The 25,342-nt window shown below is 42.8% G+C and overlaps 1 protein-coding gene across 8 annotated transcripts in view; it reads left to right on the top strand.

The window, feature by feature from the left end:
- The window catches only part of nrxn1a (neurexin 1a), a 62,055-nt gene extending 40,056 nt beyond the window's left edge, over nt 1-21,999 (top strand). For 6 of the 8 annotated variants that reach the window (XM_042396777.1, XM_042396773.1, XM_042396778.1 and 3 more), the window contains 12 exons: nt 611-637; nt 3,627-3,749; nt 4,185-4,566; nt 5,029-5,219; nt 5,583-5,756; nt 7,565-7,684; nt 8,626-8,807; nt 9,913-10,084; nt 11,052-11,141; nt 12,272-12,582; nt 19,278-19,356; nt 20,055-21,999. In XM_042396777.1, the coding sequence (XP_042252711.1) occupies nt 611-637; nt 3,627-3,749; nt 4,185-4,566; nt 5,029-5,219; nt 5,583-5,756; nt 7,565-7,684; nt 8,626-8,807; nt 9,913-10,084; nt 11,052-11,141; nt 12,272-12,582; nt 19,278-19,356; nt 20,055-20,356 (2,153 nt within the window). In that variant the 3' untranslated portion in view covers nt 20,357-21,999. The remainder of the gene's footprint in view (nt 1-610; nt 638-3,626; nt 3,750-4,184; nt 4,567-5,028; nt 5,220-5,582; nt 5,757-7,564; nt 7,685-8,625; nt 8,808-9,912; nt 10,085-11,051; nt 11,142-12,271; nt 12,583-19,277; nt 19,357-20,054) is intronic. The other 2 variants (XM_042396781.1, XM_042396780.1) reach the window with 1 other exon arrangement.
- The last annotated feature ends 3,343 nt before the right edge of the window (nt 22,000-25,342 follow it).

Raw genomic sequence — 25,342 nt, 5'->3', positions numbered from 1 at the left:
GTGTTGGTCTCTGGTTGTCTGCAGCCACGTCTTTTCTGTGGTTGACGCCACATGACACACCAAGGCATCATGGGTAAAAAAAAAAAAAAAAAAAAAAAAACAGTAATAATAATAATCATGATGGGGCTGAATCTTCCGGCCATTTGCGGAGATTTGTGCTCTGGATAGGCGACAAAAATTGTGGGATGTGTTCGATGTCATCAGACAAAGTGACACACATAACCCATCTCAGTCTCCCGGTGCTTTTGATTGGTGACTGAATCTGTCGCCCAGGCCAGAGCAGCCAATGAGCACACAGCTCATGCTGGGATACACCGCTCTCCTTAGCTGTTCCATGTAAAGATCCAATAAAAATCCAGGTTTTTCTAGAGTTTATTCTCTCCTGGCTGAAAACCAAAGTGTCACATTTTGAATTTTGTTACACACTGTTGTAAGAAAATGCACGGTCCAGCTTGAGGTCCTGTGACAAAGGAGAGTGTGTGTTTTCTCAGCAGTGTGTGTGTGTGCGTGTTTGTAAATGCGTGCAGGGTGTGTCGATGTGTGCGTCCCCAGGGCGTGGAGAGTATGTGTATGTGTGCAGCATTAACCCTCTGCTCTGCTCTCCCTCCAGACTGTATCAGGATAAACTGTACATCCAGTAAGTGATCCTCCATCTCACCTAACCCCCCCCTCCCCCTTCCTCTTCCTCCTCAGTATGTTTGTGTGTGTGCGGCAGTGTGTGTGTGTGTGTGTGTTTTTGTTAATGTCTGACTACTTTTCAATCTCTCTGTCTCATCAGTCCATCTGATCTTAATCTCTGATTCAACATATCTTTGTGCCATGTGTCTGTGTGCATATATGTGTGTATGAGTGTGTGTGTCGGAGAAGGGGAGGTGCACATATGCGTGTTTGTGTCTGCATGTTCAGCTACACCACAGGAGTGGTGCGATTTTTGCTGAGGGCCAGGGTTTTCCAGGTCGGCCATTTTAGCAAAGAAGGATAGACGGAAGAGAGGACGGTGGGGGTTGGAGGAAGGGAGGGGGAAAAAAAAGAAAGAGAAGAAGAAGGACAAAATCTGAGTATGAGGTGTTCAGGTAAAATTAGGTGCGCTGAAAAGTGGGAACTAAAGAGACAGAGTGGATAAATGCAACTCAGAGCTGCAGGCTAATTACTTCTCCTTCATGCCGGAGACAAAAGACGTGTTATCACTCTGTTTCTCTCTGTCGCACCTTCATCCCAGCGTCTGTCTGGTAGCTTTCTTTGTTTGCTTGTTGTTTCTCTCTAAACAGTACATGAGGGATTTTTGGGTAGTGTTTCATTCAGTGTGTTTAGTGTGTGTTTGTGTGTATAAGAGAGTGCATTCTGTTCATTCTGTATTCTTTTCGTTGCCCATCTGTGAGTGTGTGTGTTTTTCTGGATGTGTTTTCCTGTGTGAGAATGTGTGTGTGTGTGTGTGTGTGTGTGTGTGTGTGTGTGTTTCTGTTCATGCTGCTGTGAGTGGATCTGAATCCCTGATGAAGTTTAATTCCCTCACGTGGAGTTTCTCTCTGTCACGACCACAGAGAAAGCGAGAGAGGGAGACGAATGCTCCGTGATGGCAAAGAGGTGGTGAAATGGACGACTGCAGTTGCCATAGAAACCCTACTAGCCACACAGCACTGTTGCTATCCCGCATGTCTGTCGGACAATTTTAGACCGGTTGTCTCAATGAACATTTCAGTAGGCAGCCACTTTTCTGGCACACCGTGTGCATACAATAAATTATACATCTGATATTTCGAGGGGGAAGAAAAAATTTATTTAACAGCGAGGCGCCACTGAAATAGTCCACTCAGCAGTCAAATAAAAGCTTTAGCATTGGAGAGATTTGAGGCTTATCCAGCAGCAAAGCCATTTGTTATTTAGAGCTAATGAAATATGAAATGCTTTTTATCATTTTGTTTTCATTATCCTGCTCTTATAATCTCCAGTAGCTTCAATTTGATTTGAATTGTATTTCTCTTGCAGCAAACAATCCCTCTTCTCTTTCTGTTTGAATTGTCTCGCCTATTTGTCTTTTGGTTTAACAGCACAGATTGTCGACTGTCTGCTGACCACAGTGATCGCTAGTAGCTAAAAACTCACCATGGTGTGGTGGAGTGCACTGGCCCAAAATAGGTGCACATTTGTGTGTGTGTGTGTGTGTGTGTTTGTGCCATTCCCGGCTCCCAGGTTGACACAGATCACTGCCTCACTCTCACATCAGTCTGCTCATTCTTTGAGTACTCGGTTACATATGCACAAACTCACACACACATGCTCACACATACATACATATATTCTCTCCTTCACTCAGTGCTAGGCAGTGATCCATGGTAACAGGATGAGATGCTCATGCCCAGAGCACAGCTGAGTCTCCTCAGGGGAACCCTGTGTCCTCTCCGAATGCACCACACACTCTTTTAGCTGTAAAAACACACACCCATGCATTTCACACTACCGTATCCATTTTGATTTACTTCTCATACATTTAATTATGTTTGCGTGTCAGCCTGCCTGTTTGCCTCTCTCTTTCTCTTTCTACCTGTGTGTGTGTGTGTGTGTGTGTGTGTGTGTGTGTGTGTCCCTGCTTGCGTGCCTCCATGAGTGATGTAGGCATGCTTGACATTTTCTGCAGCAGAATCCGTTCGGGTCAGTTTACTTCTCACCTCCCCCATCATTACCTCCTATAGGTCACTGTAAGCAGACTCACTCACACTCCTCAAACCAACAGGGCTTAGAGGAGGAGGAGGGAAGAGTGTTTATGTGTGTTGGGAGGTGGTGGGTGTTGTGTTCAAGGTTGGTGGGGTGCTTGTTGTGAGTAGGAGGAAGGGGACAGTGAGGTTTTTGGAACAGTCAGTCTGTCAAATGTGTGCAGTCAACTATGTGAAGATATGAGCTGGTAGATGGGCAGAGAGAGAGACATCACGAGAGGACAGCTCAGCTCCTCTCATTCTGCTGCACATCAGCACCTTGGAGAGCTCTCTAATATACCACTGTGTGTCTAGTGCCACCATGAGGCTCACTGCAGTATTGCACTCTTGTGCAAAATTAAAAAAAAAAAAAAAAAAAAAAGATCCTGCATGCAGGCGCAGAGGCTAATATATGTTATATGTGTGGGGGCGTGAGGGTTGTGGAGCGGTTTGGGAGTCAAAGGGGTGTGAATGTGCTGTCTGTGCATGTGTGAGTATTAGGTGGTCATCATGGCGGTGTGATCTGTCCACAGATGGATTGTCTCAGCGTGGGTTTGTTGTGACTCACAGTCTCCATCTTAGGCGTCCATGGCATCCATTTATGTTAATCTTTCTGTCTGTGTCACATCATCTGTCTTGCTGGCATATCTGTAAAGAGATCTGTCTGCCTGTCTATCTGTGGAGAGAGTGTGTTGACACTGAGGTGTTTGTTTCCCCAGGATATGTATGGTCCCTCCTTGCGCTATTTCCCACACCCCATTTCCTCGCTTTTGTCCTTAAATTTGAATTCAACCTGCCTGGCTTTCTGCTTCTTCTTCTGCTCCTCCTTTTTTTCTGTCTCTGTCTCTCTGCATCTCTGTCTCCTTTTCCTCTCTCTGTCTGTCTCTCTCTCCACCTCTATGTGCATATGTTAATGGTGCTCTGGGCTATGTGTAGGTAAAGGCCCAGAGACCATCTTTGCGGGGTCGGGCCTCAATGATAATGAGTGGCACACAGTGAGGGTAGTCCGGCGTGGCAAGAGCCTCAAACTCACCGTGGACGACATGCAGCCTGTTGAAGGTAACCACATCAGCCTAACTTAAACTTCCTCTAGCTTTTCACCACAAAATGATACTCCACACTACACCCAGGTTTTGAGACTTATGTGTAATCTGCTTGAATTCTGTGTAAAAATGTTTTATTTGGTGAATTACCTGTTGATTCTTTTTTTATTTATTTAAATTAGTGGATATATTGCTGTAAGACCAACATTAAGGGTTTTAATTCCTTTTTTAGAGAACATCTGTACCTGTGTAAGTGAAAATAGTAGTTCTATATTTTATAATTATAACTATAATTATAAAATTAGTGTGTTTTGTCTGTTAATAATAGATCTGTTTATGTATTGAAATAAACATTAGTAGCAGTATTAGCATTTGTTTTAGTTTTGAACAGTTCCACTTAAAACACAACTTTCTGTAGCCCTCATCTTTGAAGTTTACCCCCCACCACCAGGTCAGATGGCGGGCGATCACACCCAGCTAGAGTTCCACAATGTGGAGACGGGTATTGTGACGGAGAAGCGCTACATTCCTGCCGTGCCCTCCAATTTCATCGGCCACCTTCAGGGCCTGACGCTGAACGGCATGCCCTACATCGACCTGTGTAAGAACGGCGACATTGACTACTGCGAGCTCAATGCTGTTATCGGCTATAAGACCATCGTGGCAGACCCCGTCACCTTCCGCTCGCGCTCCAGTTTCGTCACGCTGCCCACGCTACAGGCCTACTACTCCATGCATCTCTTCATGCAGTTCAAGACAACCTCCCCCGACGGCCTTATTCTCTACAACAGGGGAGATGGCAATGACTTCATAGTGGTAGAGCTGGTTAAAGGGTGAGCTTTACAATGCACAGTGCGTAGTATTTAGTCAATGTTTTTTGAGTTAGTGCATATAATGTAAAATGATGTGTACAAAAATGCATTGAAAACAAATAAAAGGTAAACTAATGAATAATAATAATGTAGTTGAGTATGTGTTGTAATATCTGTCCTGCAGAAATATGTCCAATGTTGCCATTTTTACGACAATTAACGTTGTCCTTGATGAACAAAAAAATTTAAAGTTCTTGACTGCCGAGCTGAAATATCAAATAAGAAAAATTAACAGGTCAAACAGCTTTTTTTCTTCATTCTTGTAATTACGTTTTGCAAGACAGATTAAAATTTGGAAGACAGATTATAATACCCTGAAGTGTATGACCCCATGTTGCTCTTCATCACGAATATGATTCATTTGCCTTTTCACTGCTGACTTGTTTAATCCTCTCATCTCTTCTTTCCTTGTTCCCTTTCTAGCTACCTTCACTACATCTCTGACCTGGGCAATGGAGCACACCTGATCAAGGGCAACTCCAACAGTCCTCTAAATGACAACCACTGGCACAACGTGCACATTTCCCGAGACACTAACAATCTCCACACGGTCAAGATTGACACCAAGGTCACCACGCAGACCACCACGGGAGCCAAGAATCTCGACCTAAAGGGTATGCACATACATACATTTCAAGCAGTAGCTCATTTAGGAGGAAGGGATGCACATAGTTGCACATACAGTATATACATATTAAATTCTTGGGAAGAAGCTGACGTTGACAAATTATGAACATATATTGATGATTATTAAAACTATTTCTTGTTTTTTGGATTGTTGGTTGAAAACAACAACCAATTTGAAGACAGGCTCTCAGAACTTGTTGGTATTTTTTTTTCCTTTTTACAAACAAAATAAAAAATAATGGATTGATCAATCAATAAAGAAAATCATTAGTTTCAGCCCTTTATTGATACAGTCTGACAGAGCATTAGTAGTTCATGAAGCTGCCATTCATTGTGTTGCTCCTCGACAGGTGATCTGTACATCGGGGGTGTTTCCAAAGAGATGTACCGGGACCTGCCTAAGCTGGTCCACTCCCGCGAGGGATTTCAGGGTTGCCTAGCAACAGTTGATCTAAATGGCCGGCTCCCTGACCTTTTGGCTGACGCCTTGGCAACCATGGGACAAGTAGAAAGAGGCTGTGAAGGTGAGGTGAAAACACATTGGCACATGTGTACCAGTCCCATGTCCCTATTGTTTTTTCTTTCAGTTTCCATTTAAGTCATGCTCTCTGTTATTAAGGATAACCCACTAACACAGCTTTTGGTCTATTAGATGTAAATTTTACTCTTTTCTTCTTCTCATCTCTTCCTCTATCTTTGTGCACACTGTGTTTTCTCTCTCTGTTCCACTCTTTCAGCAGTTCACAGGCATCTGTGTGCATTGACTAACCATCTAACTTAATTTGCTTGTTTGCTTTTTTGTTTGGCTGACAAAAGTTACATTGATGAAAGCTGACTTGCAAGGTATATCGCTTTGTGTGAGCATGTGAGACACGTGTGTGAGAGTGGGGAAAATGTGTGTGTGTGTATGTGTGTGCGTGTGTGCGCGAGTGTGTGTGTGTGTGTGTGTGTGTGTATGTGTATGTATGCTTGTGTTGAAACTACCCAGTGGTGTCCAGTGTTGTGTGGATCCCAGTGATCCAGAGTCAAAGGTCAGAGGTGACCTATCCTCTCCTAGCCTCACCATAGTGACTTCATCACAGTAGTGACATCACCACCGCTTGACTTGAGTTGACCACAGCTCCACCACCCGAGTAGCCAAGCAGCATGCTTTCTAACCCCCCTCCTACTGACTCCCAACCTAAACTTCAATACTCCATTTGTGAATCATTTCACACCCTTTCCTCCATGCCTCGTGTTAGAAGAGGAACAAAGGAGGACTGACGGCCAAAATACACAGGGTACGGACATGGAGCGACACGTCTGTCGCAGCATGGCCTCAGCAGAGCACCATCATTATAATTAATTGAAGCTGCTACACTGACCACGCACGTGGGCGTCGCGCGACTCATCTCTATTTTTGCGTGGTTGGTCTATTTTATTCTTTTTTCTCAGTGTGTGGTTACGCAGCCCTCCAACAGGTAAGAACTACATAGAACTGTGTAAAAAAATGAGTACAAACTGTGAAAATGATTAAATAAATACCTTATTGTAGCAGAGGCAACGCAACGCAACAGTCCAAAACATCGCATATTAAAATAAATCAATCAAATCGATGTGTATCCATGATCCTGTGGTTAAAACAACCTTGGTAATTAATTTAATATAGCCTACGCTTCCAAACCCTGCATAGCCAACCACATTATCACTTAGCAAAACTCAATATGCATGCAGTGACCGAGACGGAGTCTGTGTAGCAGGTAGAAAATCCCGCTCCGCCCCGCCTACGTGACGCGTCGTGTCCGTGCCTGGTGTATTTCAGCTATAAGATTAGAGCTTTAATATTCTCCTCCTGTGTGGTTTTAGCACGAGGCAGGGAGAGAATGGTGACAGACTGCTGAAGAGAGAGTATTGAGATGAAGGCCTTTAAACATAACTCTGCCCTCTTATGTTTAACTCCTCCTCCTGTCCCTGCCCCACTCATCTAGCCTCACTACCTGCATGCTTTCCACATTTGGCTCTTTTCACATAGCAGAACAGATTCCAGTTTAGTTTCAGTTGATTATACAGAGAATCTAACATCTTCTGTAAGTTTAAAATCTAAAAAAAATGGGAGCCTATCCACAATATCCAAGTCTCACAATGATCTTCTACTAATACTACTAATCATAATACCATTGCAGCACTACAGACTACCCACCCATTTCAAACTGCAAAATCTTTCAAGGAAATGCGGTCTAAATATAACCATACTGTACTGACATACTGGGCTCCAGACAAAATCAAGACAGTGTGTCTGTTTATCTTCTCCTAACTTTTGCACCCTCCCACACCGCCACGTCTCTTACTGCAGGTCCCAGCACTACCTGTCAGGAAGACTCCTGCTCAAATCAGGGAGTTTGTTTGCAGCAGTGGGAGGGCTTCACCTGCGACTGCAGCATGACTTCGTATGCTGGGCCACTGTGCAATGATGGTGAGTCTGTGGGTTTCATTTTCTCTCTCCCAGACGTGGGTGGATGACAGATCATTTCAATTTTTCATGGTGTAGACTGCAGGATGGGTTGGATTTTTATTTTACTTCTTGTTTTTCAGATATTTAAACCCCTCCCAAAAAACAATTTTAACTGTATGTATGACCTGTGAAAAATCGTAAATATCTGCTTGGGTATCTAGATTATAAAGCATCAGATGTAAACCTGCATTTGTAGATGACACATGAACATTGTGTTTTTACTGAGGTAAAAAAAATATGACTCTGTCAAACCTTCATCCTTACAGTTACTATCTTTGAAGTGCAGACCCACACTAAATTGAACCTTAACCTCAACTTTTAACGTGTAGAACTGTAGGTTTATAACTGGTGCTCTTGGATGATTGATTTGGAGCACACACAACAAATCAAAGCATTTTGTGTGCATTTTATCAGAGCCGCCACGTGAGGGCACTGTCAACTGTTGATTCTGAAGTGGCACGAAAACATTACCTGCACAAAGTCTTGCTGGTTATTCTACTCTTGCCTCCCTCGTCTTTACATTTCCTAGCTTTAAATGCTAAATTATACTTATCCGGCCCCACAAGCAAGAGACCTGATGATTATGTAGTCATCCTACAGTGAGTCAAATAATCATTACTTGTATTGTGAGTCAGTTATTACAGTCAGCCTCCTGCAGTGAGTTTGAGAAGTAGTTTGAAAAATACTGATTTTTTTTCAATCGGTTGGAGGAACAAGAAATATGTGGAGGGCCAGTCAAGGGTGACATTTTAGAGTTGTTATTATTATTTTCCAATACAGCCATCTTGTATTAAGATAACAGGCAGAGGTGCCACCTGCAGTAGGGAACCTCTGATGATAGATAGCACTGTTTATAGCGTATAGATGTGCTTGCAATTACATTTTTTATCTGTGTGGACCAGCTGGGACCACTTATATCTTTGGCCGTGATGGAGGCGCGGTGGTTTACACATGGCCCCCTAATGAACGTCCGAGCACCAGGGCAGACCGGCTTGCCCTTGGATTCAGCACCCAACAGAAACACGCCATTCTGCTCCGGGTGGACAGTGCGTCTGGCCTGGGAGACTACCTTCAGCTGCAGATAGTAAGTACACATGCTCACTTTCAAACAGGAGGACAAGAAAATAAATGGTGATTATTTTTATACTTGTGTACCATTTAAGTTGCCTTTCCTTGAGAAATTGATTTCTGCAACGCATACACTGACAGAATATGCTTCATTTATTAATTTTATTTAACCCTTATTTAACCAGGAAGTCTTGTGAGATACATTTGGTCTGTCCCAATAGCCACACTTGTGATTTAAAGCAAGTGTATCCCACGTCTGAAAAATGCAACTGCATTGAACTGACGCTCATTTGACACCCATCCTAATTCTGCTTTGGAGCGAGCAGTATCCCACAATTCACCACGCTCCATTGGCAGCACCAATCCAGCTGTTTGCAGTAATTAAAACATGAGGAAGTTGAAGTTTATGACATGTTGAATTCAGCTGAATATTATCATTCATGTCCAAACACTACGCAGTTATCGCAGAACCTGCACAGATGGTTGTCACTCAAAAATCTTTTCTTCTGGATCAGACTGATAAGAATAATATTGCATATCTGACATGACAATACATAAATAATTGACAAATATGTTTTTCAGCTAAAGATGTTATCAGACCAAAAACATTCAAAATAATATCACGTTGTCTCTTCTATGTGAAGTAAACATACGTATTTCCATTAGTCGATTTAATGGCTTCATTAACTGTATTACTCCTCTCTGCTCCCGAATGTGTGTTTGATTGTATCTGATCGTAACTGTGATGCTGAATGGTTGATTCTACTTATCCATTCATTATGTGGAAATGAAAAACAAAAACAAGAGAGCATCTGAGCTCAATGGAGGGTACTTAATCGTTGGAGGCAGTTTGTGAAATATATCACACAAGTAGGCACTTGACTACTCGCATATCATAAGTGTGGGTATTTGGACAGAACCATTAACTTCTTCACAAGAGAGACAAGGCCAAAATGTCAGTAGTAAGTAGTTGACACAAAAACACACACTGTCACAGTCACATGGGAACACACAAGCAAATAGTGCAATAAAAACGGACCTGAAGGGAGCGATAATCTTGGCTCTTTAAGACAATTACATTCCTCATGAAGCATTTTCATATCTCCCCTCCTCCTCTTCAGGACAAAGGCAACATTAGAGTAGTGTTTAATGTTGGCACTGATGACATCAACATCGAGGAGAGCTCCAAGTTTGTCAACGATGGGAAGTACCACATAATTCGGTTCACCCGCAGCGGAGGCAATGCTACCCTCCAACTGGACGACCTGCCGGTCATAGAGCGCTATCCCTCAGGTAGGCCCTGCCCCGCCCACATAAGCCCAACCCACCGACCCACCACGGCACTGCCTGGCAGGGGCAGAGCTGACTACACTTTAGTTCAAATCAGCCCACCTCCTGATTGATGAACCACATCAGTGTTCCTATCAATGTTTATATATTTAAACACTGAGGTTGAGAAATATAATTGCAGCTTTGTTTTATGTTATTGTGTTTGAAATGAAATATGTGTGATCTGATATGAAACATGACTTTTTAAACCATAAAATGAGATAGTTATTACAATAGCTTGTATACTAGCCAGCTATGTTATGTTAGACCTGTTAAATAGTGTTAAAGGTAATTTATGAAAATATTTAATTCAGGTGTCAGTTGTTTTTCTCATCATAAAAGAAAATAATAACAGTTGGTGCATTTTTGGACAAACAATAATTTAAAAACATGTCATATGTTGAGTTAAATGTTTAACTAGAGAGAAAAAATAAGAAAAAGAAAAAAGTGTATTTTGTTGAACATAGATTTTGTTTTTATATTTGTTGGTTTTTATATATAAAGTGGTAATCTTAGGTAGTCGTCTTTAACACAACGAGTCCAGGCTGAAGGTAGCTGATAGCTAAAATGCTAAATGCTAGTTGTTGTGAGGTGTGTGTAAGGGTTCTTCCTGTATGTAACTCTAAACTCAGTGAGTCATATAGACAGTATGTGGCAGCTGTAACATTATTTCCCTGTGCTCTTGCAGATGTTAACCCCTGAAATGTCTCTTTAAATTAAACCCAATGAACAGAGAGTAAGAGTCCGCTCACTGGAAACATAGTGAATTCAGCTTCTCTTCTCTTAGCACATTAAGCTGATCTTAACGCCGTGACATGCTAACAATGAGCAGACCATTACTTTCTTTTCATTGCTGTTCTTTTTGTATCCAGCTCCTGTACCACGTTTGGATGTGCGTAATTACTACTGTGTTTTCATCTCTAAATTAAAGGCAACATTGATAACGAGCGCCTGGCCATCGCCAGACAGCGAATCCCCTATCGGCTCGGTCGAGTAGTTGACGATTGGCTACTCGACAAAGGTAAAAACCCTGATTAAAATTCCTTAAAACTTTGAGCTTAAAAAATACAATTTGAAGACAGTTGAATATACTATATTGTGCACCATCAACTAACATCTAAAAATCTAAATCCATAACTAAGTATTTAAAAGTTGGGCAGCTGTAGTGTGTAATACTGTGTAAACTGTAGTGCCTGTGAACGTATCTTGTTAGTGTGTATCTGATAATATCAGGTTAAAGGGACGATGGAGAGATTTAAATGTGAATAAATGAGAAAATAGAAAAGAAGTACTGATAAAAGATGCTTTATTAAGACTGGTAAATAATTTTGTTTATTATCAAATTGTAAACAATAAAGCATTTACTAAAGATTATATACTCATGTTGAAAAACAATTTTGTAATCAAATTAAAGTACATGCAAAGTATTGTGACATGTAAGAATTATGTAAATTTGAAATGACTAATAGAGCAATGCTTTTTGAAAAAATGTAAAAGGTTTCCTCCTAAACTTCAGCAGAGCTCCTTAAATTAGCCTCTAGTCCCTTTAACAGTGAGCAGTGCTAGAGCTTATAACCTGTGCATGCTTCATAGGGCTGTTACAACAGTTCTCTAGATCTCTGTCTCTCTGTCTGCCTGTCTGTTGCTCCTTCAAATACAATGTCGTGCTGCACAGCCATCACCATAGCAACCATCTGTCAGGCTTGTCTTCTCAGGGCCCTCTGACTCCTCTCATCTGCTGCCTCTTCCTCGTCCTTCTGTTCTTTGCCTCTTCCATCCACCTAGACTTCTACCGTCTCTTCACGCTCTCCCCTCCTCTTCTCTGCGTCTTCTTCTTCTGTTTTCTGTTTCTCTTCTCTTCTCCGCACTTCTTATCTCTCTCTCAGTCTCAGCCCTCTCCACGGTTCTCCACAGCTTCGATTTGCTCTGCCATGCTTAATCTATCCCATCCTCTTCACCATGGCTTGGGGGTGAATTGTGTAACACTCAAACACTCTTGTGTGTGTATGTATGTACGTATGTGACCACTGGTATGTGTGTGTGTGTGACTGTATTTTGCGTGTGTCTGTCCACCTTCTTTCCTGGTGTGTCTCTGCGTGTTTGGTGTGTGTGTGTGTGTGTTTGCGGTTGTGTGTGCGTGCGTCTGTGTAGGTCGCCAGCTGACTATCTTCAACAGCCAGACGACGGTGCGTGTAGGTGGAGGTGAGCGAAGCGCTGGCATGTTCCAGGGTCAGCTCTCCGGCCTCTATTACAATGGCCTCCGCATCCTCAACATGGCCGCCGAGGGGCACCCGCACATCAGGGTGGAGGGCAGCGTGCGACTGGTGGGCGACATGCCGTCCTCCTCCATCACCCCGCAGTCCAGTGCCGCCGCCGGTGGCAACCGCTCTGACTCCGCCCCTTCCATTAGTGACATCACAACCACCACAGCCTCCAACAGGAAACAGGGCGCCACGCAGCAGGTCAGCGCACACATTTACTGCCTTCACAATAAAATGTTCACCTTTTTTTTGTTGGTTTTATGGTTGGATATGTAACACCAGCTAAACTCATGCAATGTATGGTCATTAAAAGATTTGCTGTTCAAGTGTAATTCCTCAGATATCTTGTACATGTATGTCCTATCATCCCACTGCCATCCTACTTCTGTGTGACAACGGGTAATTAAAAAGTGTTAATTTGCTTTGATAACTTCCTTTTCTAACTCAGTAAGAGGATTAACACACACACACAGCAAGGACTAGAGTAAAGCAAGATGTGTCAGGAGTGGGATTGTTTTAAACTGCACTCAAGGCAAGGCGAGTTTATTAATACAGCATATTTCATACACAAAGTGTTTTACATAATTATATTAAAACTGAAAGAACTACAGTATAAATCTGAGTCTGAAATACAGAACAAATGTCAAAAGATAAAAATAAACAGAGGAGCTCAGGATCTAAGCACAAGGTGGATACTGATGAATGCTCACGATTCATTCAAAGGCAGAGAAGAACATAAAAGTTTTAAGTAAAGTATTTTTCAGGCATTTTAGCCTTTATGAGATAGTACACAGTGGAGAGCTGACAGGAGATAAGAAGATAATTGGGGATGACGTGCATCAAAAGTCCCCAGCTGGACCCGAACTGAGGACACTGCAATTACACGGTCAGTGTCCTAGACATCCATGGCCTCGAGGACGCTTCAACATCAAAGTTTTTAACTTTGATTTAAAGATTGTCAAAGACAAATCTATTAAATGTATCTGAAAATCCCACTAATGTGAGCTGTATCTCACAGTTAAAAGAGATGGAGAATTTCTTATCTGACACAACCAAAGAATTAGTGTATCATAAGAAAACGCTGCTGTAAAATAAGTTTTACCCTTAACTGATGTTGCAGTTCTTTCTTTCAGGTAGTGCGATATGTTTTCGCACTTTCTGATGACTGGTTAATTGTATTTTATCATCTATATCAAACATTCTTTAGATTCAAAACAGAGCCAAAAACGTTTCTTCAATACAAGGCTCACATACACGATTCTTCTCCTACATTCAAATGAATGGATTACAGGGCTAATTCTCGACTAAGTGGTCCCTTTCCACTGAATTACAGGAGGAGAAATGTTTGTGTTAATGGACGCTCTAATAGCTTTTCCATAATATGCGTCTAGTAAACTGATGCAAATGGGACTCTACAATAGAAACACATAAATGTTATGGAGATATTTATAGCGGATGCAACAGCAGAGTCGATGTTAATGTCAGAGGGTACATTATCAGCAGGTACACCACAGTCGTCTGCTCTATTGTTCAGATCACTACTGAGCTCTTTGTGGGCGTCTGTGTGTACTGCAGTTCTTCTTCTGTGTCCATAAAACTGTGCCTGCTTGCTTGCCGCACTGAAAGATTTTTTTTTTTTTTTCCCAGTGATACAAGTTGCCATGGAGATAGTGAGCCCCACTACCTGCTGCTCGATCTCTCTCTCTCTCTCCCATCCAGACTCCCATAGAGAATAGCTCCTCTGTGTATGAACCGCCAGCTGTTTCAGACATAAATAATAGAACGCAGAGAGCTGTGAGCTAAGCCTCAGGCATCAATAATGGATAGGAGAGCTGGATGGATAGCACTGCAGAGTGACAGCGTTGTCACAGGGGCATGTTTTCGCACTTCTCGGTCTCTCCCTGTTCATGTGTATATGTGTGTAGTTTTAAACAAAGTATTCCTGCTCCTATGATATGCTGATGTCAGTGTTAAATCCGGGATGCAGAGTTGTGCACTGGAGTCAATATCACTGTATGAGAACTAGGTCAGACCCGCTATATGCTGAACATACTGCAGTGTGTGTGTGTATGTGTTTGCTCGTCTGTGTCACTCCTGCCGGCCCCCAACTCTGTGTGTTTGTATGTGTATTTGTCTTGTTTAAGAAGAATCTACAGCTTCTCCATTGAGGCTGCCTAGTGTTGCCTGGCAACCAACCTGGCCGTAACCAGAGCACACATACAATGTAGAGACGAACACAGAATGCACGCACACACGCGCACATGCAAACACACAGGTGGATTGAGAACAATAGACTTGAGTTGCAGCACATTGCATCAGAGGAGGGGCAGTGAGCGATATCTTTTACAGGGGCGACTGTTCTGAGCAATTTATCGATTTCACGCACACGCCCCAAGTTTTGGGTGTGTTGAAGTGGATCTGCTGAAGTCGTCCCCTCCCTCCTTCCCATGGGTTTACTCCTATTGTCGGTACTTTGTGCAGGGAGAATATGTTATGCGCCTCCTCCTGAAGTCCACAGTTTATTGAAATTTTTTTTTTCCTTGCATGTTGAAAAGTGGAGGGGATTAATAATGCATGACAGCTGAGCACCAGCGAGGAGAAGAGAGGAAGAGATTGTGCGAGCGTGTGTGTGTGTGTGTGTGTGTGAGTGTTTATGCTAGAGGCTGCTCTGAGTCACAGAGCTTGACTTTGGTTTTTGATGTTCGGTGTCTTGTCTGTGGATGTGAGTGTATGTGTGTACCTGTGTTTGATGGGAAGACTGATAGAAGAAACCTTAGGCCCAGAGCGGCGTCCGATTGGGTATCGGGAATCAGCTGACCCAGACAATTCCACAAGCCTTCTGAACATCTATCTCTCATTCGCTCCCTCCCTGTCTCTTTTTTTTTTTTTTTCCTTGATATCTTCTTTGCTCTCTCCACATCTCTCACATCTTTTTCTCCCTCTTGCCTTTCTTCTGCTCGCTATCCATCTTCCGGAGATACTTTCTGCCTCCTCCCTTGCTCACTTTTCTCTTTTCCTTTCCTTTCACTCTCCTTTGCTTTCTCTCTCCTTCCATATCTTTCCATATTTACCCGTCACTCCCCCCCCCTCCTCCTCTCCTCCTCTCTCTCCCTCCCTCCCTCTCTCTCTCTCTCTCTCTCTCTCTGTGGTTGAGCTCTAGTGATAGGCTGTTAATGCAGGCGGTGTATGAGTCTATCTCACCATCTGCAGTAGTGGAGCTAGCTTCTCTCTTCTCTCGTCAGGATCTCTCCATCAGCCTGCCAACTTCAGCCTGATTTTGTGTACGCATGTGTGTCTGTGTAGATGTATGTAAATAGAAATAGACCAATGGAGCACATCTGGTTATTATAGAGCTGTGTGTGTACATGTGTGTGTGATTTACAGTTGTGAAAGTAGCAATCTTCTACAAGAGTGTGTGAGAACAGAGTGCAGATACAATGTGTGAACTAGGCAGTCAGGGAGGCATGGACGGTCGTTGGCACTGTTCGGCTGCTCAGGTAGAGATTTTGCTCTTTCAGCATGCAGAAATCCTTCTCTTCACGCTCTCTCACTTCCTTTCTCTTTCCTTCTGTCTCTTCTTTTGTTTTCTCTCCTTGTCGTTGTGCGTCTTCGTCCATCATTATGTCAGCATGCTCTGTTGGTAGTCTATGAAAAGACTTGCAAAGATGTGGACAAAGAGGGAGGGACGGAGGGGCGGAGGTTTCTTGGATGTACATGTCTTTAGTAAACTTCTGAGGCTTATTGACGGGATTTAAGTTGTGCTTGGTATGTCTCTAGTTTTCCTCGTGTTCTTTGTCTCCCATGGGATCAATAGTGCAATTGACATCCTCCCGGTTGAGTGGGGTGGTCAGCTGACAGAGTGATGTCACAGATCAGAGGAGGGGCCTTGTTAAATTCACTTGTCTGCTTTTATTTTTTTAATTTTTTTTTTGTTTTAGCTGAAATCAGGATTCAGAGCAGGTTTCCATGGAGGGAACATAGGTGTCTTTCAATCAATAATCAAGCATGGTGGCCCGACATTGATCAGTGACAGATGTCAGGGGTGATGTGTTTCCTACTGGCTGATTGGTTCTTGTGCTATTTGGATCCTGGCAAAGGCACAGAGGTTTATTGACTGGCTGGATTCCAGAGGCTAAGCTCACCCTAGCAGCATTTGACAGCCCAGTGGGCAGAACTGATTGGAAAGGCAGTGGAGGAAAGAGACAGAGTCAAGCATCAATAACCTAATGTATGTTTCAGGCCAAACTAAACCACAGTAGACTTGTCAGGACTAAGACCACACCATACAAGGCCCGTGTAGGCTTTTTTTCCAAATGAATAAAGTAACTGGTTGCTTCTCTAACCTTATGTAATCTATGTTCTTACAAAGAAAAGGCAAAATAAAGAACCAAGGATAGAGACGCAGCTTAATGAATACTGACTTTAAAATACTGACGGTAGGTTTCCGCTAAGGCATCATCGACTACTAAGTGCTTTGATTTGGTTCAGATTCTGTTCCGGTCTGGTTGTAATCTGCCTCTAGAGCTCGTTCTTTTTTACAGCTCTACCGCTCTCTCCCCTCTCCTTTATTCTGAGGGTTACTAACATCTACTGCAATGCATCACAATCCAATTTTAATTTAGTGCTGGCACTGAGCACCCAGTGTGGTTAAAACACACACACACATGCACACACACCGACACACACGCATTCATATCTCATGCCGAAGCGTCAAGGCGGGTGATGTTTAACAGTAGTTCATGAATATGCAGAGCACATTAGCACGGTGTTAAGTAAAGACCGCAGCACTTTGAAGTCCTCCTCCTCCTATCCCCTCTTCCTTTCTGTCTCTCTCTCTCTCTCTCCCCAATCGCCTCCTCCTAAAATTCCTTTTATCCATCCATCTATCTTTCAACTCCCTCCCTCCTTACCCCCCCCCCCCTCCTCACACTCTGGCTAGAATGGCAAATCAATGCACAGGTCCCCACTGAGGGTGCACACTCCTGTTTTTTTTTTTATTCCCCATCATTTTTAACAGCCTGAACTTAGAGTTGCCATGGCAACAGGAGGAGCAGGGATGGAGAGGAAAAAGGGCGCCTTTTCCATAGAGAGGCAGTGAGGCAGGGAGAACGAGTGGTTAGTTGGTTGATGTAGGTTGGAGGCTGAATATAAGTGGGTTATTGACATGATGCTTATGGAGAGGTGTTAAATAAAGGAGATTTTAATGAACAACTGAGTGCTTGGCGAGAATATTTAATGAAATCTCTTTAGCCTCACACTGCGCATTCTCCAACGCACATGAACATTAGCCGATATCAGATGGAGAGAGCAGAACAGAGGGAGACAGGGAGGTGTGGAAGATAGAAAAGGCCAGAGGAGAAAAAAAAAAGAGGGGGAGGGTCAAGAGAATAGGAGATGATAACTGGCTGTCCCCTTGTGGTTTTAAACAGGATCCAGTGTTTCTCTCCTCCCTCCTCCTTTCTTCTTCTCTCCTCAGTACCCTAGTTTTGGCCGCCTGCCATTGCTGGGGGCTGTAACAGGCAAAGTGTTTGTGGCAAACTGGAAAATGGGTGGGCGACGGACTGGCTCTGTCTATTCACACATGTAGAAAATAAGCAAAAAAATCACAGCATCGGCCAGGTGTTGATTACTGAGCCCTGAAATGTTTTTGTCTTTCTTGGAGATTTTATGGATAAATGCGTGTCTATGTAGCAGTGGGGTCCAAAAGTCTAAGACCACTAGTCAAGATACCTCTATTTTGCATTTGTATCAAATGTAATATTTTTTTTTTCATTACAAATGATAAAATCAGCTTAACAATTTGAGTGACAAGTTGAATTTTCAGTATTTGAGCTGGCATGGAGTCCACAAATTTGGTCTTCAAGTAGTTCTAGCAAAGCTTTGAGGTGTGTTTGGGGTCATTATCCTGCTGTGGTATGAATCCTTCTCCACAAAGATGCAAACCAGAGGGTATAGCATGTCACTGAAGAATGGAGTGGTACCTCTCCTTGGTCGGGGTGTAGTCGGCTCGGTGCAGGTGTCCAACTCCAGACTTGAATATTCCCACCGACATGTTTCACTGTCAGTTTGATACACTGCGGCATCATTTCTCTCTCCTGTTTGTCTCGTTACATACACCCCTTCTGTTACTGCCATAAATCTCAAACTTCGATTCATCAGTAAATAGGACTTTTTTTCCAGTCATCCACTGTTATTTCTTAGCCCACCTCAAGCGTTTGGCCTTGTTTCCCCTCCTGAGAAGTAGTTTAGAAACTGCTACTTGTCCTCTGAGACCACGACAAGACAGTACTTCTGCTGATTGGAGTCTTGCGTTCTTTATTTAGCAAATTCTGCGTCTGCGATGAAGTTTCCTATCTCCCAGGGAACTAAGTGTTTTAGAGTTCCTTAGAAACATTTAGTCTAGCCATGATTTGACGCTGAAAAAGCCCCTCTTTGCTTAGAATAACAATTTGACATCAGACACTTTCACTTAGTTATGATACCATGTTTTCCACTATCACGATGCTATTTAGTAAGCAACGATCTGCTGGAAACTTGAGGCACGGCCATATTTATAACAGGTGAACACTGGCTGCAAGTTGAGTTACTTGAACGAGCCTATGATGAGTAGAACAAATCAAAGTTTCAAATGAAGAGACACAAATCTGACCTTTTGTACAAAGGAGTTAAGTTGGTCAATCCCACACATTTGCTTAAATTTGATTACTGACCTAGAAATAGTGCAGAATCTAGAAATATGCAGAAATATTTCTTCTTCATTTTACTTCATAACATCTTGTGTTTTAAATGTTTCTCAATCCTCAAATTTTCTGATAATTTCCAGGTTTATGTGAAAATAGCAAAGACTTTTGGATCCCACTATGTGTGTGTAATTTTTCTGTATCCTCTCTCTGTAGTCGGCAGATGACTTGCTGGTGGCATCAGCGGAGTGTCCAAGTGATGATGAAGACATTGACCCCTGTGACCCCAGTTCAGGTGAGATCCCACAAAAATACACATCACACTGCCTTTTTAAGCTTTTTTTCATGTTTCCTCCACTCTCACTGTTTCTCAGGGGTTTTTTTCTACCACTTTGTACCTCGCTGCAATGAATTTTTCATTTCCACTTAGGTTCCTGCCTCCAGGCATTACCTAACACTCTCCATCCACTCCCCAATCTTCGTTTCCATCCCTTACTTTGCTCTCGCCACTCTTCACCTTCCCTTTTCCCTTGTTGTTAATCCTTTATTTTTATATCACCTGTCTCTATCCTTTTCTTTTCATCCTTTCCTACTTGCAAATCACATGCAAATTCTTCTACCTACAGTCATTTAATATGGTGGCATATATCACTACTCTGCAGCCCTCGCTCCTTTTGTATGTCATGCAGTCTCAAATGTATGTAATAAAAATTGATATAAGTGCACCTGTTCTCTGGCCCTCCTCTCAACACTGTGTAATATAATCTGTTTACACATTATGTGATAATATGGAAACAGCTTTAGCCCCAAGCTGCAGCCTTCCCTTGCCAGCATGTAGCATTATGCAAAACTCATGTCAAATAATTCATCATGAAAATGCCTTGTATCTTCTTGCTCCAGCTCTCCACCCACCATCTTGACATGTAATCCAAATTAATAATGTATGCAGTAAACTGTAATGTAACATCACGTTCTTCCCTGCTCTCTTCACAGCCCGTCCTCCCCTGCCGGAGGTGAAGGTGTTCCCAGGTCCGTCCGAGGTGGTGCGGGAGAGCAGCAGCACCACGGGCATGGTGGTGGGCATTGTGGCAGCCGCTGCCCTCTGCATCCTCATCCTCCTCTACGCCATGTACAAGTACCGCAACCGCGACGAGGGCTCCTACCACGTGGACGAGAGCCGTAACTACATCAGCAACTCGGCCACACAGCCCAACGGCAGCGCCAAGGACAAGCCGCTGGGCATCGCCAAGATCTCCAAGAACAAGAAGAACAAAGACAAGGAGTACTACGTCTGAGGCGGAAGATGTCCGACACACAGACATATACGCATACACCTTTATATATAACGGTATATGTACATAAATAGATATATTCTCAAAAAAAAAAATACACACATGCACACTGACATAGACATGCTGATGTTAATGTTTACTCTCCAATAATCACACCTGCACACATACTGGCAAGCACATACATACACACTTTCAAGCACACATACATTTAAGCACAAACATACACACACATACAGACTGGCCTGAGGGCAAGGACCCTTACTGTACAGTATTTACCAATGAGCAGAGCCTCTGAGAGAGGCTTGTTTTATGAACATATACACCATTCCAAATGATTTAGAAAGCACCAGTTCAACTCCCAGTTAAGAACCATTTCGGGGGCAGCCAGCTAAAAAGATGAATCACACCCCTGCCACAGTCGGACCTCTCCTCATGGACTCAGAGAGGTCAAGGAAGACTTTAAGTGAAGCACACGGCAGACTGAGTGTGTTGAGCGAGAGGGCAGAGCACCAAAACAAAGATGATGTAAAAGCACCAGGATAAGCACTAAGTGTCTCTTCCAAGCTTCTTGGCCTTCCTCCCTGTTAGCAGACGGGACTCAATGAAGCACTGAAGATGCTGAAAAAAAAAAAAAACAAGCACACTGACGGTCCAAGTTTAACCCCACGCAACAGGACAGGAAATCAGGGTGTAGCCATAGAGACAGTGAATTATGGTCGAATAAGCAGAGGCAGGGCTGGTGCCGTTAATATAAAGGATGGGCTGTGGTTGTTACACTGCAGAGCTGATGTTTTATGGCGCCCTGTAAATCATGACGGTGGAATCAGCTGAAAACTGAGAGATATTTCCTGGACAGGATACTTGAGACTTCAGATGCTACCTACAAAATACACCAGTCATGCATGACTGCGCTGTCACACACATATTACAGTACACACGCACACACACACACACACACTGACACATGAACAAATACCAATCTACACATGCAGACATACACGTACCTGCAATGCTAAAGACCCACCATATCTTCACAACTGAAGACTATACGAGAAGACAATGGTGAAAATGACAAAGACCATTATGATAATTGTTATGGCAATGATTATGATGAATATGAAGAACATTTGGGCAGTATAGACTCTTTGGGGAAGGGAGGGAGGGGGGTCTTATTGCACGTGAATTATCTTACTCCGTGTGATTTATACCGCGTTGAAACTCCAGAGGTTACACCTTGACGCACCACCATCATAAACTTACCACCTTGGCTTGAAGTATACCTGAATACGCACTTCAAATGGTTTTTCAGTCTGTGGGATTCAACAATGATTTAATCTACGAGTCGACTCTCAGTTCAAACCCTCATTGACAAAGTGTGACCATCTCGAGTGTGCTGCATGCCTGAGTCTCTGAGCTGTGCTGTGGAATGGTGGCGTGTGCCACTAAGTCCAGAGGTGGTAGGTTTGTTTGTGGGGGTAGGAGGAGGAGGAGGGTTGCAATGTAACTCCAGTGCAACGCCCGGATGTGTGCGCCCACCGCGGGCCACACCCTGTTTTCTAGCCTGATGTCTTATAGGCCACGCCCACTAAACCTGCTCTAACCAACCACCTTCTTTTTTTTTTTTTTTTTTTAGCAAAAACCAGCCGAGGAAAAGAATCAAAAACAGAATAAAGTAAATGTTACCATGTGTTGCTAATAGATAGAAAAGTCCAGTTCATGATGCCATTGGCTATTTGACAACTTGAGTTGCTTTGATTTCATTGGCTCTCCCTTTTCTCTCTCTCTTTCTCTTTGCGTCCTTTGTCTTCATGCTATTGGTTGACTGATTTATCAATCCTCATGATGTGACCAATACAGGACAGACAGATGGGTTTTCCGATGGGCTACAGTATAATTATCTGTTTATGGACTTCTGCAGTGTCTGAGCCCTCAGCGGCTCAAGAATTGTAGCCCCATGATATATCAATACGAACCGTGCCATGACGTGAACCAGCCCCTCCAGTTCTTCCAAACAATGTAACCAACCAGTCAGATGCATGCAAAACAGACGAGGGCAAGAAAGGACATGAAAAAGACATGTGTGTGAGATTTCAAAGTATAATATTGTCAAAATTAACTTAACATTTTCCCTTATTCTCTCCATCCTTAACTGGCCTTTCAGACCTCCTTTTCCTCCCTTCTCTTGTTTTCCCCTCGTTTAGTATGTTTCCCTCTCTGCCCTCCCAGTCCCCCTCCGTGTCTATCGCTTTCTTTTCCCTCTATCTCTGTTGTGTTGCCATCTGAAACAAAGGAGGTGTCTCAACCAATGGGATTCTACATCTAGGTGTTCATTAACCATGTTTATTTTCTATATGTACAATTTTTCTACAGTATTTACTTTTATTTTTATTGTTACGGTTCTTTGATGAACATAAAGTGGAAATTTATTATGAAAAATAGTTTTGAAGATTAATGAGTAAATAAAATATTACCCAAGTGAGCCTGGAGTGCATTTGTGTGTTGGCTTTTGCAAACCAGTAGCGACCAGCAGTGTGTTGACAAGCAGATCTTTATTTTTTACTTATGAACTATCTACAAAAAGTCATTCCCTCTTTTTCCTTTAACCTCTCGTTTCATCAAAGTGAGAAGCAACACTCTTCCAAGTCCCACTCCTTCTAACTGGGACAGTAGACACGCAAGTACATAAATACACCGAGCACAGCTTTGAAGTATGACTCAGTGCAGTGAACGGTATAAGTCTCTGCAGAGTTGCTGTTTGCTGGATGAAAGATCCCTGAGACTGCAGAGTTGAGTTTGTGTCCTCAGGTGAGAGGAGCTACAAGGACCTGCTATTTAAATAAACACCTCCCAAGTCTCGCTATCGTGTTCTCTCACTTTTTCTCTCCCTTTTACGTTCTCTTTGTCTTCTGCTGAACAGTCTGTGCTCAACAGAAGGCTTGTGTTAAGCTGTAACCATCTGCCGCTGTGTTGTCCTTGACCACAGCCAGCTAGCACAGAGATAAAGACAGCCCTGCTATATTTATTGGGGTAAATAAGAACCCCAATGCTCACAAGTGGCCAATCAGTTACCTTTTTTTTTAACATACAACATTTAAAGACCTACACCAGCAGTCCCATGAGGTGTTTCATTACACATCAAAAAAACAAAACTGTTGGATGGATGACAACTGGAGAGGGGACTGCACTATTCTTAGATCCACCACTAGTGAAGCCAAAAATGTGATGTTTGCCCTGGGGATGTTGCCAGAGGAAAGGCCATGTTGTTACCTTAATAAGAAAGGTTTATCCTTGACAGTGCCCATTTTATAGATTGTTATCCCAGATCCAGGACCAACTAAGTATCGCTGGCAATCTTCCAGAACTTGGACTGATCCATTCATAAATGTATTACAGGAAGAATGTTGAAAATAAAAAAACTCACCAGATGGTAGGCAGATCACTTTCAAAGTACATCCAATCACTGCTAACAATAAAGGTGAAAAGAACACAAATTGAGGTTGATAGGCTTGTACAATCATCAGTAAACCTTTTTAACGGCTGCCATTTTGACTTATCGGAAAACCACAGGTGGATCTAACAACATTAATGATGGCTCCACTCCACTGAAGTTTCCCACTAAGCTAGTCCAATAAATCAAAAAGCTCAATAACAGGACCCTGGAGGTGAAACATCCAAATGAAGTGCATCCATTATTATTGGTATCACCTGTAGTTTGGTCGAAATCTTCCTGTGAAAACAGCATATTGACTTTTTAATTTTATGCATTTATTGGTTTATTGAGCAAAGAGGGAGTCATAGCTCCTTGACATTTTCATCAACACATCCCCTGCACAGGTGCAGAATACTCAGCAACATTTTTAATCTACAAGTTCATATCATGAATCAGAGACACACTCATACACACGCACACACTCCTTTTCCTCGGGGCTGTCATTTCAACTCCTTTGTGCACCTGCATCTCTCAGAGTCTGTCTATCTGCCTAACTTTCTCTCGCTCTCTCTCGTCCTGTTTCTTTCTTGCTGTGTGTGTAACTGTGGGAGAGTGAATGTGTGAGGGTGTGTTTTTGTGTGTGGTCGTGTCAGGAGCTCAAGGCTGCGTTTTTCCTCCTGCTTTGGAATAAATCACAAAGTGCTCTATTTCTCCACATGAAGTTCCCACAGTGCAAAACACACACACACACACACACACACACAACTATGTTTCAATACAAGAGACGACAAAATGTGAGAGAAAGGAGAAACTGAGGTCGCATAAAGGAGAAAAAGTCAAAAAAAAAAGATTGTTTGTTGCATAAGTGTGTGTCTGTGTGTGCGCACATGAATGCAGAGTGTCCTTGCAAGCTGGCTGAAGTGTGCTTGGCTCAGCCAGCGGAGAAGAAAGGAATATTATGTCCATCGTTATCAAGCTGTGCTCATCATTCCACACAAATATGATGAAGGAGACAAAACAGATTCACGTCTGCTCCCCATAATTATTCTTACTGCTGGTTTGTTGACGTGACTTTGAAGCTAAAAGAGACACCATCAGACCAAAATAAAAAAACATATTTCTCTAGAAAACTGTAAATAATATAGACTAACTTGCCAATAAAACAAGCATAACAAGCAAAAAAGGATAAACTGGCATCCACTACAGTACGTTCTTTTAGAAGCTGAAACCTTTGTGAAGTAAACAACTGCAGCTCCCATGAAAATTTATGGTAATGCTTTAGATTGCAGCTCGCCGCACACACAGCGTAATTGTTCCCAATTTACAGTGTAATATTTTGTACTAACGGTGTACCAGTAGAGTACGTACCGATCCAATACTTACATGCAGGTACATTAAGGGAACACGATGTGAAGTTAAGGAATAAGTGGGTAACAATCTGTGAACTGTCAAACTTCTGTATTTTTCAACCCTGACCCGATTTTGCTATCTTTTTGTGTTTTTGTGTGACTAATGGGGACAACAGTTTTTGAAATTGATGTAGTATTGAGCGAGAGCGC

This window comes from Thunnus maccoyii, chromosome 20, assembly GCF_910596095.1.
Source record: "Thunnus maccoyii chromosome 20, fThuMac1.1, whole genome shotgun sequence".
In the NCBI taxonomy this organism is placed as follows: Eukaryota; Metazoa; Chordata; class Actinopteri; order Scombriformes; family Scombridae; genus Thunnus; species Thunnus maccoyii.
The sequence above is the reverse complement of the archived record's forward strand: the minus strand, read 5'-3'. Positions and strand labels throughout refer to the sequence as shown.